Below are 12,962 nucleotides of genomic sequence, written 5' to 3'. Positions count from 1 at the left end.
CAAGTCCCACCACTTCCAGGTTGCCACTGTTGGGGCCCTATGTGAGGCCCTTAACCCTCAATTGATCAATATGTATTTGGTCATATTTGTAAATTGCTTTGGATGAAAGTATCAGCTGTAAATGTAAATTATGTATACTAGATCTATCCGCATTGGCTTCTTGATCCTGGAATGTACTCATGATTACGATTCTTGATTTGCCCATAATAAATCTTGCTCTTCTCAGCATATGCATTTGCCTCGTGATCATTACATAAACATTATTTTACTTTTATCATGGAGTGGTACACTAGCTCCACTGCCATTGTACTGACACTGTATGTCTGTCTGGGATTAATATCATATTTGTGTCTATGATTTGCAGTAAAACATTGAATTACTCCGTCTTAACAGATATACAGCTATACCCTAATTGTTCCTCCACCCCATCTTTCAATGCCACATGCCATATTTCTACATATTTTAAATAATGTCACACATTTTTCAGACTTGTTTTAAGGTTGTGGGTCAGTCAGTTGTGTGAAATACAATGTATTTTTATTACTTGGGGTATCTCTTTTTACATATGACATGGGTTGCTGTTGCCACCTTTACAATATAGCTGTAAATAAATATTTTGGTGTCACGTCTGTAAAATATTGGAGTTTTCTGCTTGTAACCATAGCATTCACAACATAGACAGAATTTGAAACTGCTGCAGTAGAAGGGGCAAAAGGGTTCTTAAGCAGATCCTAGATGTGAGCCACAAACCAGCAAATCTGTTACAGATGAATGGTCAGCCAATCCTTGATAGGGTGGATGAAGAAATCAACAATTAAGTGTTACAGTGACTGAGTTTTAGAAGCAGAAGCTCTGCAGTAAACATTTAGTTTGTCCAAAGCTCCCAATTTGCTAGTAATGCATCATATTTTAGAGACTATAACATGCAGCTGAAGGCCTGATATCTTGAAGTGGAAACCGTAAGCCACTTAACAATTAATATACTGACTGTTATGGAAAGGCAGATGTGTGTGTATGTTGTATGGTGTCTCTGTGCATGTTCCAGGTTCACTGCTGAGATTTCCGTTCTGTTACATTTGCTCACTTTTTTCAGAACAACCAGTTCCTATATTTCCTTATCAACTTATCAAATTTTACAGTGAAGATAGGCAGTGAATTACAACAGATAACAATGGTGCTACTTTAGACCACACTGGCACAGTCAGATAATCTTGTACCCCAGTTGATCTCTGTTTTCCAGAAGAAAGGTGTTTCTGGACAAACATTTAAAAATGTTACATGAGATATGTGAGGCAACTCATGTGATCAGAAAACAGAACGTTGTATTTGTGCCATAATGATTTGGAGCAAGCCAGCCCTCACTGCCTATATAGATAATGGGCAAAAACATTTTTAGTCTAAGGCAAAGGTGATGGAGGCTTAAAATATTTTAGGATACTTGTACATTATTTTAGGCAATAGTGATATTAATTATGGTATACTCCATCAAAATGTGTCTGAAAGATTTAATCAAATAAATACTTAAATGGGGAAGGGGTTGAAACAAACGCACATGCTTTTTTCCAGCTACCATTGGTGTTTACTTTGTGTTTCACTCCCACTTAAGCAAAGCTCTAGATTCTGCTAAGCTTGTAGTGCACTAGAGCGTCACTATTTACACCCCATGTAGTGATCTTATATAGTGAAGGGGACAAGATTTGTGATATAGCAGCATGTCCGTAAAAAGCCTGTAGCCCAGTTAAGACTTGTTCATATACATGATAAATGATATTACTGTGAGTAAATAATAATAAAAAAAAAACCTAAACTGAAACATTTAGGTCAACAAAACAATGATTTTGTTTCCTCATGGTTTCACTTCAGTGGTTTATAAGCGGCTAAAGGGTCCTTGTGAAGCCATAAAAAGTCTTAAGACATCTTAATTTTCATTTATTAAATTTAAGGTTTAAACATTTCTAGAATTGTAGGAGGGTATGCTTTAAACTTGTTTTGGGCAGAATTAATCAATTTTTAGATTTTTATTGTTTATTTTGCTGGTAGTTTATAGCCTGAAAAAAATGTACATTTTATATATATATATAAAATATCCAATAGGGCTTGGGAACATAACATTTTATTGATCTTTTCTACCTACTTTCCATGATTTTAGCTTTTTTTATTTTTTATTTTATTTTTTTTGTTGTTTATTTTTTTTTATATTGAACCACAATCTCTGGTAAGCCTCATTCTAACTGCAGGGCTATTTGTACTTCAGAGTCCTCTCTCCTCATGACCCCATTGGTTCCTTTTGCTTAGAGTAACTAAGTCAGACATCAGAGAAATCTGATTCAACACACTGAAGCTTTAATCAATTTTAATATATATTTTTTTGTTTTAATATAAAAAGGTAATTTTTTCTGCAAACTGTACAGTAGATATGAAAAATATATTGAATTTTAACCTAATAATGTTCTAAAAGTTTGTTTCTGCCTACTGTTTGTGTGTGTGTGTGTTGGGGATAGTTTACTATTTTTTGTTAGTTTCTGTACAGTGATGTTTACCTTCTGTTTCAACCAGATTTTGAGCATCTTAAGAAAGAGTTTGAGAAATGAAAGGTGTCTTTGGAGGAGGCCAAGAGCAAGAACACCAGGGACCTTACTGGCATTGTTGGCTTCTCTCCAGAATCCCTATGAGAGAGTTTAAACTTGCAACCAAAAACCAAAAGTATTCATATACTGTTCTTCTGCAATAATCTAAAGCATTATTGGAAGTTTTATTTTTATATGTCCACATGAATAAAGTATGTCTATATAAAGCATATGTAATCCTTCATGTAAAGGATGTACAAAATCAAAAACTTAAATAACTGATTAAACAAAGAGGGGAAATGGCTGATATGTGTTTTTTCATTGCAATGGCTCAAATGTTAACTGGGACATTCATCCACATATTAACTTTCTCTCATTCTTGTCAATGTAAAGGAAATTTAAAAATCTGCTTCTCCAAGGGAAGTGAAAACTAAAAAAAAATCATATATGTGGCAAGTCAACAAAAAAGGAGAAATGATTCCAAAAGCCCTTCTGAAGGTGCATGTGACCGTAGATTTTTTTTTAAAAGCCCTTGTCTTAACATTCATGTCAATGTGTTGTATCACCTTGCAACATTGCCTCCCTGTCCTAGACCTCCAGTTCAATTCTGGATGGCTTGAATGACCCCAAATGAACACACCAAGGAGTGTAACATAATGCTGAGTTAGTCAGTGGAATCCTGACCAGCAGGTGAGTACCCTGTTGGGTGATTGGGTCACCAATTCTCATGCTGTTGCCACTGGAATCCTGGGGAAGCCAACAACTGGAAGGCACCTCATCGAGAAGCAGACCTGGTGATGAAATTAATCAGTCCAGATGGCAGTCAAACATTTTCACAAACATTTGTATCTGGAGTTTTCTATCTAGAGCAGCATAATCACACCAAAACTATCATTCAGGTATTGTTCCTGGTGGCATCTTGCGCATGTGTGTATAGGATTTCCTGAGTGTCACACTCCCATGGTGGGACACCCCACGTGGCAACACACACTCCTCTGTTAGTCTCTTGGCTTGTGGGTCCCAGCACAGTACAGTGGCAATCACTTCATTCTTGTCATCCCTGCCACCAGTGATAAACAGCTTGTTATTGCAGGCGGCAATGCCACAACTGGCTCTCTCACAGCCCAGTGGGGTGACCAGTGTCCAGATATCTCGGTCAGGGCTGTAGGAAAACAGTGCCTTCATTGCCCCACCTTTAAAACAGAGATAGAGAATCTTAAATCCTATTACATCCTGCTGATAACATCCCCCCACTTGTGTCTGCTTGAGGTGATCTAATAGCTGAAAAAAACAACATTCTAAGCCAAAATTCTTGTCTACCCAGTAAAAGTAAAGATGATCTTAAATTACCAACCAGCTACAAAGATGGAGTCCCTGAAGGTTACAGCATTTGTACACTTGGCTTCAATAGGCATTGGATTTTTGAGGGTCCATTTGTTGGCTGGCTGTTCAAAGCACTGCAAACTGTTTGTAGCAAGTTTTCCATTGGGCCCACCTCCTATCACATAGATGCATCTGCCATAACTGGTGGCAGAAAAGGAGCTTACACTCAGCAAAAGTGATGTAGCCTGGAAGGTGGGTACACAGATTTCATTGAGCTTCCACATCTTATAAATACTCCATTACACATTTGTTCTGAAATGCTTTCTTAAATACTTAAGTTACGTTTAGTAAGAGTCATAAAAGTGGAATCTACCTTTGTCCAACAGTTATGAAAGGGATCATAAGCTTCCACGCATTTGAGCCTTTGAATGCCATCAAATCCTCCCAATGCATAAATCTTTCCTCCCAAAACAGCCATTTTGTGTCTCCAGCGCCCAGTATTCATATACTCAATCTGAATCCATTTGTTAAGGGAAGCGTTGTACTTCCACACGTCATGCTGAGTTTCTTTACCACCTGCCAGATTGATTGTGAATAAGAGCTGTCAGTGTTGGCTCTCCACATAGGTAAAGACTTATACTTGTAGCTTATAGACAAGGCTACTGATAATACATACATTTTAGTAAATATCAAATCAATTAATGCTTAAATAAATTCAATTTATTTAAAATTTTGAGGTTAGTAATTAACTATTTTCATAATTATTCAGTTTTACACAGGAAAAGAAAATTATGGTCTGCCCAGCAGTTAATTTTTAGCTTATCTTATACTATCTTGTAACACTATGTGCTTTGTTTCATCATGCTTAGAATATTTGAAAACATCAGAGTGCTATGTCTAACCATATTAGGCAAAATTAAAGTCCACTTACCTGACAGGTACACTTCATTTCGAAAAGTGACGCATGCAAATTCCACCCACTTCTTGTTGTCACTCTCCGACTCCATCTCTGTGTTTGGCAGCTTGGCCACTTCTAGTCGACTTCTGCGCAGCGGGTCTAGACATGTCACCTCTGACACAAATCTCTCATCTTTTGTGCAGCCTCCAATAATCATAAACACTTCGGACTGAAATTCCTGCACCCTGGGTTTGGTACGCTCTGAAATCACCTTTAACCAAATCATTGGGAAAGTTAATGATATTTACAGCAGAATGTGCACATACCATATTCCTATTCTTTCCATGATTGTTAGCTATTTGTACTACTAAATTTGGGTCAGAGAAAATGTGAACAGGCTTTCAGCACTTTACAGCAATAGGCGTAATTCTAGTGTTTAAGGTAAAAATGACCAAATCTGACACATTTAATAACTTCAACCCATAGCTACTAGCTACTATGCTTTAAAGGTCACCAATTTCAGTTCTGCCTGAAATTTCTTCATAGGAAAGCATCTCAAAGGTGGTTTATGTAAATGATATTTTTGTATCAGTGTGGTCACTGAACTCCAATGACAATTTATAGATTTAACAGTGGATTTGCCATTAAAAACTAACCTCGCTTCCTGACAGGTGATAAACACGAGCCTCTTGTAGTAATGGGAACACATCTGCACAGCCCCGGATCAAGGGGTCTCCTTCCACCTTCTCCACAAAGTACCAGGGATCCAGCAGTGGCAGCCGCACATGAGTGAGGACAAAGGGCAGCAGAGGCACCCTGTCCATCTCATTTGCCCTTACCCAGCGCATTACCACCTCAAAGACCTGCTCCTCCTCCGTCACGCTCAGATCATCCTGCTGGATCAGGCTAACCAGCACATCTGTTGGCAGTTCCAGCACCTCGTCATGCACTGCAACCTGAGAAAAGTTCTGGCGGATGTAGTTGTGCACATGCTCCTTTAAATCCACTAATGAATGGGCATCAGCCAAGCGTAGAATTCCCACACAATTATCTGGACAGAGGGCCTCAGCAAGGTAACTGGCGCAAGCGTTTACCACTCGTTGGAACTGTAGTGAATAAGTGAATGTGTTATTATGTTGCTTCCTGTAGCATACATGTACCACAGTATACTTGACTGCCTTTGGCTATATTTGGATCCTCTACTGAATTAAACATTATGCATCACAGTAGGGATAAAATGAAAACATGGAGCATTATGGGGCATTAAATGTGTTAGTACATGCCCTCCAGTTCTCCTCTGAAAAAAAAAAAAACTTATCTGTTTTTAAAAAATGAATTTTTCCATGTAAAGTCTATGGTTTTATGGATTCTGAGACTGTAGCTATTTGCACAATCAGGGAATTCAAAATAGCAGAGTTCCAGGTCTGAAATTCTAAATATAAGAACCAGCAAGCAGCTATAAAAATAACTGTCTTAAAATCTGTTTGGTAGACTGTATTCTGTGTAAAAGAAAAAACAAAACATATTATTGCAATGTGCAAATGTAGAATATTTGTTCTTGGAAAAAGTCAAACTGTAATATGTTAAAAACATGCAACATGCAAAACACCTAATTGTGTCTATAAGGAGCTATAAATTGGAAGTTTCCTGGTTGTATTGTGACCCCACCCTGCACCTGTTCAGCTACTTTCTATAACACCCTGAAATGGAAATATTTTCTCTGAACAAACAAGGTTTGTTTCACTTCCCTGTCTGCTACTGAAATGCCTGAGCTGAAATGTGTGTGCACCTTATGTGGACGTGTAACTACAATGTTTTGTAGTCATTTTTGACTGTTTAAATGTGTGTCAAAAATAACTAATAATGTAATTGCCCACAACTAGCCCAGGGAGTTGTTACTGGAAACCATTGTTCATCTTTCTTAAAGCCATATTTACTGGTGTGAATATGACCTCCCAAACTCCCTCCTCCTTCAGAATATATAAAGGTTCTGTTACTGTGGAAATTGTAAAATGAGGTGTAGACTGTTCCCATTTCTGTCACAGTTTAATTGACAATTATTTCTACTTGTGATAGTACTGACCTGGAAAAGGCTGGCAGCTTCAAGTATTTTCTGGACATTGTCCTTGGTGATGTGCATTTTGCTAGTGTATGTGTAGTCTAGAAGGATCTTCATATATTCTGCACTGATTCCCTTAATATTTACACTCTCTTCATGTTTCTCTCGTAGATCATTACAAAACATTGCTCTAAAAATCATAAAGTAAAACAGCTCAACTTCTGCAGATAGTAATTATGACAGAAATCTCAATATTACATTTGACAAAATATGTAGTAATAATGAATGAGAACTACACACTGAAAGAACACATAGTTTTCCTGAGAAACATTGTGGCTCACCTGAAATACAAACTGGCAGCAGCCATTACAGCTCTGTGGCAGGGGAAGTTTTGGCCTTGTACATGGAGGGTGACATCTGTGAGGCAGCCCTCCAGCCGAAGACTCTGGAGTCCACTCTGAAGCTGTTCAGAGAGTCCCGTGTCATTAATTATCACACTGCCATCTTCCAGCTCCCTCTGACTCAATGCCTCCAGCATACCCAGGGCCCATCCAGATGTTTCCCTCTCTACACAATGAAGCCTGTCTGAGCTCTTCTCCAGAGATTCCCCCATGGTTCATTCTGAAGCGGTGACTGGCAGAAAAAAATGTCTTCTCTCAAGTGTTCAAGTAGAAAACAAGTAGAAAACACAAATGAAGTATAAAAAGTAGAAGAGCATGATTGAATGTCAGGATATAACAGCTTCAGAACAGACTTCCTGTTTTCTGAACTGAGGTCACGTGCAAAAACAGGAAGCTTTGAAACTTCTCCAATCTGCCTGTAAAATTTAGAGGCAGGTGGGACTGTTCTGTTTTGGGTATCTTTTGATTATTTCTTAGCCTTGAACATTTGGACGTGGTGATTACACTATGAATTACAATATTGTTCATACACATGGCCTTAATGGGGACATAATCTAGTCTTAGCAATTAAATGAAATCATTGTATTGAAATTCATTGTATTGTTAAATATTTACAGCTTTGTCCCAAGAACAAATGAATCACATGTACTTATCCTTTCACTTTGGAAATATACTAAAGCAGTTTAATAAATCTAGTGAGTCTAAAACAGGTTTTGATGTATTGTATCTCAGGCTCTATATCCTTTGCAAGCCTCCACATAAAATCTGACATCAAAGTTTCTGCTTATGGTGTCTGATTTTTAGGTAAAGCAAAAGCCAACAAACAAACAAACAAACAAAAAAACCCATAAATACTTCAGTAACTAAATAAAAACCCTGAATAAAATTTATGAATACAAATAAGCTACCTAACATCATCTTGGTTACTACAGGACACCTCAGTCCAAGACTGGAAGAATGTTGTGATACATACCAATCAAAACTGCTCAGGAATAAGGCTTCAGAGGCTCGCTGCTGTGTGCATTACCACTCCCTCGTAAACAATGGTGAGCAGCACAAAATTAAAAATGAGGGATCTTTGTGCCTACTGCCTAGTGCTATCAGCAGTCAAGGACTGCTTTGAGTAAAAGAATTGGTAAATTCACTGATTTATGAAATAAATCTCAACCTTTCACCCCTAATCAGAGAGTCAAGTAGCCTGACAAGCACACCCCAATTATAAATATGTGCAAAGAGTAGCAACAAATGTACTTTGTTAGGAAACAACTGTAAATATACAGCTTGTGCTGATGAGACTAAACGTTCCCTAGAAATTTAGTGGCTGCTGCTGGTGGTCCAGCTAAAGTTTTTTTTTTTTTTTTTTTTTTTTTTTAAACAGAAGTATGGCAGGGATCTTTTCTGCATATAATGCAACCATTAAGTGACTTTACATTTTGAAATATAGATTGAAATGAAAGGGCAAACTTGATCTTAAATGTTGCAACTATTATGATATATTTAACTTAGGCATACATTACAAACATTAACACGTATCATACATACTCTGTGCCAGCCTTTTGGTGCATATAGTAAATGAGGAAGCAAGAAGAGACCACAAAATGAGATAATTGCTCATTGTATTATACACATTTACATATATAACTGGTATACCTTCAGGAGTGAGCAAGGTCAATAAAAACAAAATGGCACTATGAAAGGAAAACACTAACTAATCTACCAGAAAATGAAAACAGTAATACACTAACTCTTTAACCAAAATTCAGATAAACAACCCCAAACCCCCAAACACCAACATAGACTATTTACAAATCTACAACAGCAGAGAGCCAAAAAGGACAAGTCAACAGCACAAAGCAGTGATTTAGAAAAAGGGTCAACTCAGGTAATTCAGCCAGACGGTTCTCTAACCAAACTACAACAAGCAAACGCAGGGAATGCAACAAAGTATCACAAGTACATCAGCAAGGGAGCACAAGAAGATGTCTCCTTGTCTTCTTTTGGGGAGGTCCTTTTATAGCACGGCTCATTATACTCAAGAGGCGGCACAGACTCTGTAGTGGAGTGAGCAGGGAGAATGGAATGGTCTGGAATAAGTGGAGAAACTGGAATGGACCTGAAATACACAGAGCATTCACTACAACAACACACCTGCATAGGACATAACACACCTAGTTTTTGGCTTAACTTAGTAACGCTTATTCTTTTAATAGTTAACTAACCAGGACACTGTGTAGCCACTAAGCTGCTGACGTGCATGTGACAGTAAAGAACTGGTTCAAGCCAGTTTCAACCTGATTATGATTCATAATGGCTCACTATAAATCTAGGATTAAAAAAAGATTTGTTTTTGTTTAATGTTGTAAAAAGCACAAAGAAAATTATAGCTGTTGTGCCATTTACAACACATGTGCAACAAAGGTTCTTTGTTAAGCAGTTCTTGAGTTATTGACACTGGAATAATAAGAAGAAGGAGAACAAGGGCAAAAAATAATAGGAAGAAGCCTGTGAATAAGGATACAGTACTGTGCTTTGCAGGCTCAAGGCCTTTGCCCTCCTTCATTCAGTATTCAGTAGACCCAAATTTTTACCCAATAGTTTTTACCAGGTTTAATGCAGATAAACTTCTCAGAAGAATCTGCACTAACTGGCACTGAAACAGCTAATCTGCACAGTTTAAAGAGCTCCAAAAAATGTCTTTATTATGACAATGAATGATGCCAGCTTTACAAAATTAGAGGGTCTTTGCATGCACGTCTGTATTTTCCTTTGTAAAATTCTTCTGAACTGATGTAGTTAATGTCCTAAGATCTCAATTTTATATAGAGCATCCTCTTTGAGAAGTTAATCACTTTGGGGATTTAGAGTTGGATACTTTTCATTATGTCTCAATTTCTGCTGGATAACAGTCGGATAAGCACAGTGAGCATCCGATCTAAAACAGTTGAAATAGGCTGTATGAAAACACTGTCTACTTTTAAATCTGATCTGTTTTGACCCATAGTAGTGAGCACACAGTGGCCAGCAAGTTCAGCCTTTAAACAGCCTTTAAGAGGTTAAGAGCATATCTGACAGATGTTTTTCTCCAAGCAGATAAACAATGAATTATAAACTTAACTGTGCAAGAAGACCTATTGCATAGTTAGCAGATCTGTCATCATTGTGTTCTTGGGCAATCTTATGAAGGATTCACTTAATAAATAGTTATGTAGAGCAATATACTGAAATGCCCAGAGAATATCAGTTAATCTTTGGAGCTCTCTGAGTGCACCTTCATACATCTCCTTTTTGATACTGAGCCATTTTTGATGCAAATATGATTCAGATGTGAACACAATCCTTCTAGAAAGGAGAATTTCTCTACCTCAGGAACAGTGCCCACTGAAACTAAATTAAGACAGTATGCACTACAGTGGATGTAAAAGTTGCTTGCTCTTTAATGGGTGTCTGGACACCCAAGTACTTGCCACTCATAACAGAAGCTCCCTTTGTTTGCTTAGCCTACTAGGTCATCTTTGTATTCAAGACCATGACTTTCTAAAATGTGTATAATTTTGTGAGAAAGCCCTGCTGGAAGCAAATTCAAACTGGAGCATACTCTTATGGATAGCTCAGTTGAAAGAGGACCTGAGTACTAAAGATATATTTATATATTTTTATAACATCTTTGGTCTCATTGGCCATGATGCTAAAAGACCTCATTGTCTTTCATTTCTTCTACAATTTTTGTTGGAGTCATGTTTACCAAACAACTCAGAACCTTATTATAAAAATACTTTGCTTGTTTATTTTGCACTATGAATGGAATTTTTTTTTCAGTTTGTCATGCTTAGCTATTATTTAGAATTGAAATAATTAATGTGTAGACTCATTGTGTCCCCTTTATACAATGTTCTGCTTGGCTGTAAATAGTGGAACTTTAACTATTTTTTAATATAGTCCTGATTTTATTTAAACCGTTCTTTAGGGCATATAAGAGTGTTGAATGATTTATTTATTTCTTTATTTTACAGTTTTCTTTCCATGCAGTCATTTCTTGTTTGTGCCACTCCAGACCTTGCATGAATTGTAAATTCCCTCTCTTTGTAAGGCACCTTCTTTTAATTGCTGAATCCAGCTGCTGAGTCAAATAATGTCTCTGAGCTTTTGTGAGGATTACAATGTCTACATGCAAAGCAATACACAGTCAGAATTTTTTAAATATTGGAACCAGGGGTGGCTATTGTATCAGGCTGCCTTGACACCCCTCCTTCTATCTGCCATCAGAGTTCTTAGACACATTTTCCAAATTCTGCATGAAGTAAAAAAAAAAAAAATTAATTAAAAAAAAAATTAAAAAGCCCACACATTTTCTATAGCAAAGTAATTCTACAGCAAACATCACATCAGTTTTATATACATCAAAATATTCAATGGATGTCACAAATCTACATATATTTACAGATGTCACACTGACTAATAAATCTAATGAACATAAACCCGATGGTGCTGTGCTTGTGGATACACTCAGCTTCAACTTTTCCCTCACTGGCCTCCAGTTTTTCCAACTGACCATTCATCCCACTCTTCCTGCTCATTCTGTATAGTCACCTTGGCTCTTCCCCCACCTGAATCTGGGTCTGTCTGACTTTGTGATTGTCCTTTTTTTTTTTTTTGGAAGAAGTGTCTTCATTTTGAAGACAGAGCAAGTGACACCACGATGGGATTTTTGCGTTAGGTAACCGTTATATGCATATAATGTACTTTGTAATATATCACTTTCTCGATAACGCTAGCCTACACAACTGCTAGAATTATACAACTAATGTTAAAATGCTGACCGACAGCTTTGACAGAATATCTTTAATTTTTCTTTGCTTCTCTTTTCACATGCCTTTACATTTTTCACATTACTTTTTTGGCATTTAGCAGAATCACTTATCCAGAGACCTAGAAGTGCTGCGTCATCTGCTCATAGGATGGTTGTAGATTGGAGTACACTGACCTTTAGTCTTTTTATCCTCTTTGGACCAGTCTCATCTTGGTAGCTTTTTGTTGGGTTTAGTTGCCATTATGCACAAGGTGCAAAAGTAATCACCTATGAAAGTTAAGTTCTCCATGGTTGGAAAGAGATATTCCAGTGTTAGTGTTAATAATCTTACTCTTATCATGCTCCCCATATACTAACATAGCCAGTAGCCAGTACTTGCTGTCCACTCTACTACCTCTCACACAAACCTAATTTCTATACAACTGGCAATGGGAGCAGAGTTACCCTCTATGTGCTTATTATCAAATAAACATGCTAAGGAACTAAGCAACTAATAATGCCTCCATGGGTAACATTGCTGTGCCAACGTAACCTCACATGCCAACAAAATATGCTTTAACATCCCAGTCTCCACAAATAATTTATAATCAGAACGTTCACCTACCCACTGTCCAACCTACTCTTCAAACTCTCTTGGCAATATACCCTTTCCTTTCACCTACTTGCCTCCAGTGCTTTGCAAATGATCTTACCTCCTGAATAAATTTATTTCTGCCTGGCATCTTGATTTTGTTATGACTTGTCTTTTTACCCCTGCAAAATCCCACATCTCACCATTCCTTACTCATATATAGCCTTACCTAAGATGTTTATTTTACTCTGCAGTTCCCTTCAACCCAGCCACTATATCCAAGTCCCTGCCAACACTCTCCTATGCCATCTTATCTACTACACGTGGTCAACTAAT

General features: G+C 37.4%; 1 protein-coding gene across 2 annotated transcripts; it reads right to left on the bottom strand.

Annotated features, from left to right (window-relative positions):
- Nucleotides 1-2,733: 2,733 nt before the first annotated feature.
- Nucleotides 2,734-7,595, bottom strand: klhl6 (kelch-like family member 6). Of its 2 annotated transcripts, XM_081695236.1 has the most exons (8): nucleotides 7,189-7,595; nucleotides 6,872-7,037; nucleotides 5,445-5,894; nucleotides 4,822-5,059; nucleotides 4,264-4,466; nucleotides 3,922-4,135; nucleotides 3,451-3,760; nucleotides 2,734-3,358 (listed from the first exon to the last, which is right to left on the bottom strand). In XM_081695236.1, the coding sequence occupies exons 1-7, from the start codon at nucleotides 7,458-7,460 to the stop codon at nucleotides 3,459-3,461; spliced, it is 1,845 nt and encodes a 614-aa protein (XP_081551362.1). In that variant the 5' UTR covers nucleotides 7,461-7,595; the 3' UTR covers nucleotides 2,734-3,358; nucleotides 3,451-3,458. The 2 variants fall into 2 exon arrangements, with proteins under 2 accessions (XP_081551362.1, XP_026869845.2); XM_027014044.3 differs by having other exon boundaries at nucleotides 2,734-3,760.
- Nucleotides 7,596-12,962: the final 5,367 nt, after the last annotated feature.

This window comes from Electrophorus electricus, chromosome 13 (genome assembly GCF_041902795.1).
Source record: "Electrophorus electricus isolate QZ-2024a chromosome 13, ASM4190279v1, whole genome shotgun sequence".
NCBI lineage: Eukaryota > Metazoa > Chordata > Actinopteri > Gymnotiformes > Gymnotidae > Electrophorus > Electrophorus electricus.
Note: the sequence above shows the minus strand (reverse complement) of the source record. Positions and strands in the feature narration are given on the sequence as shown.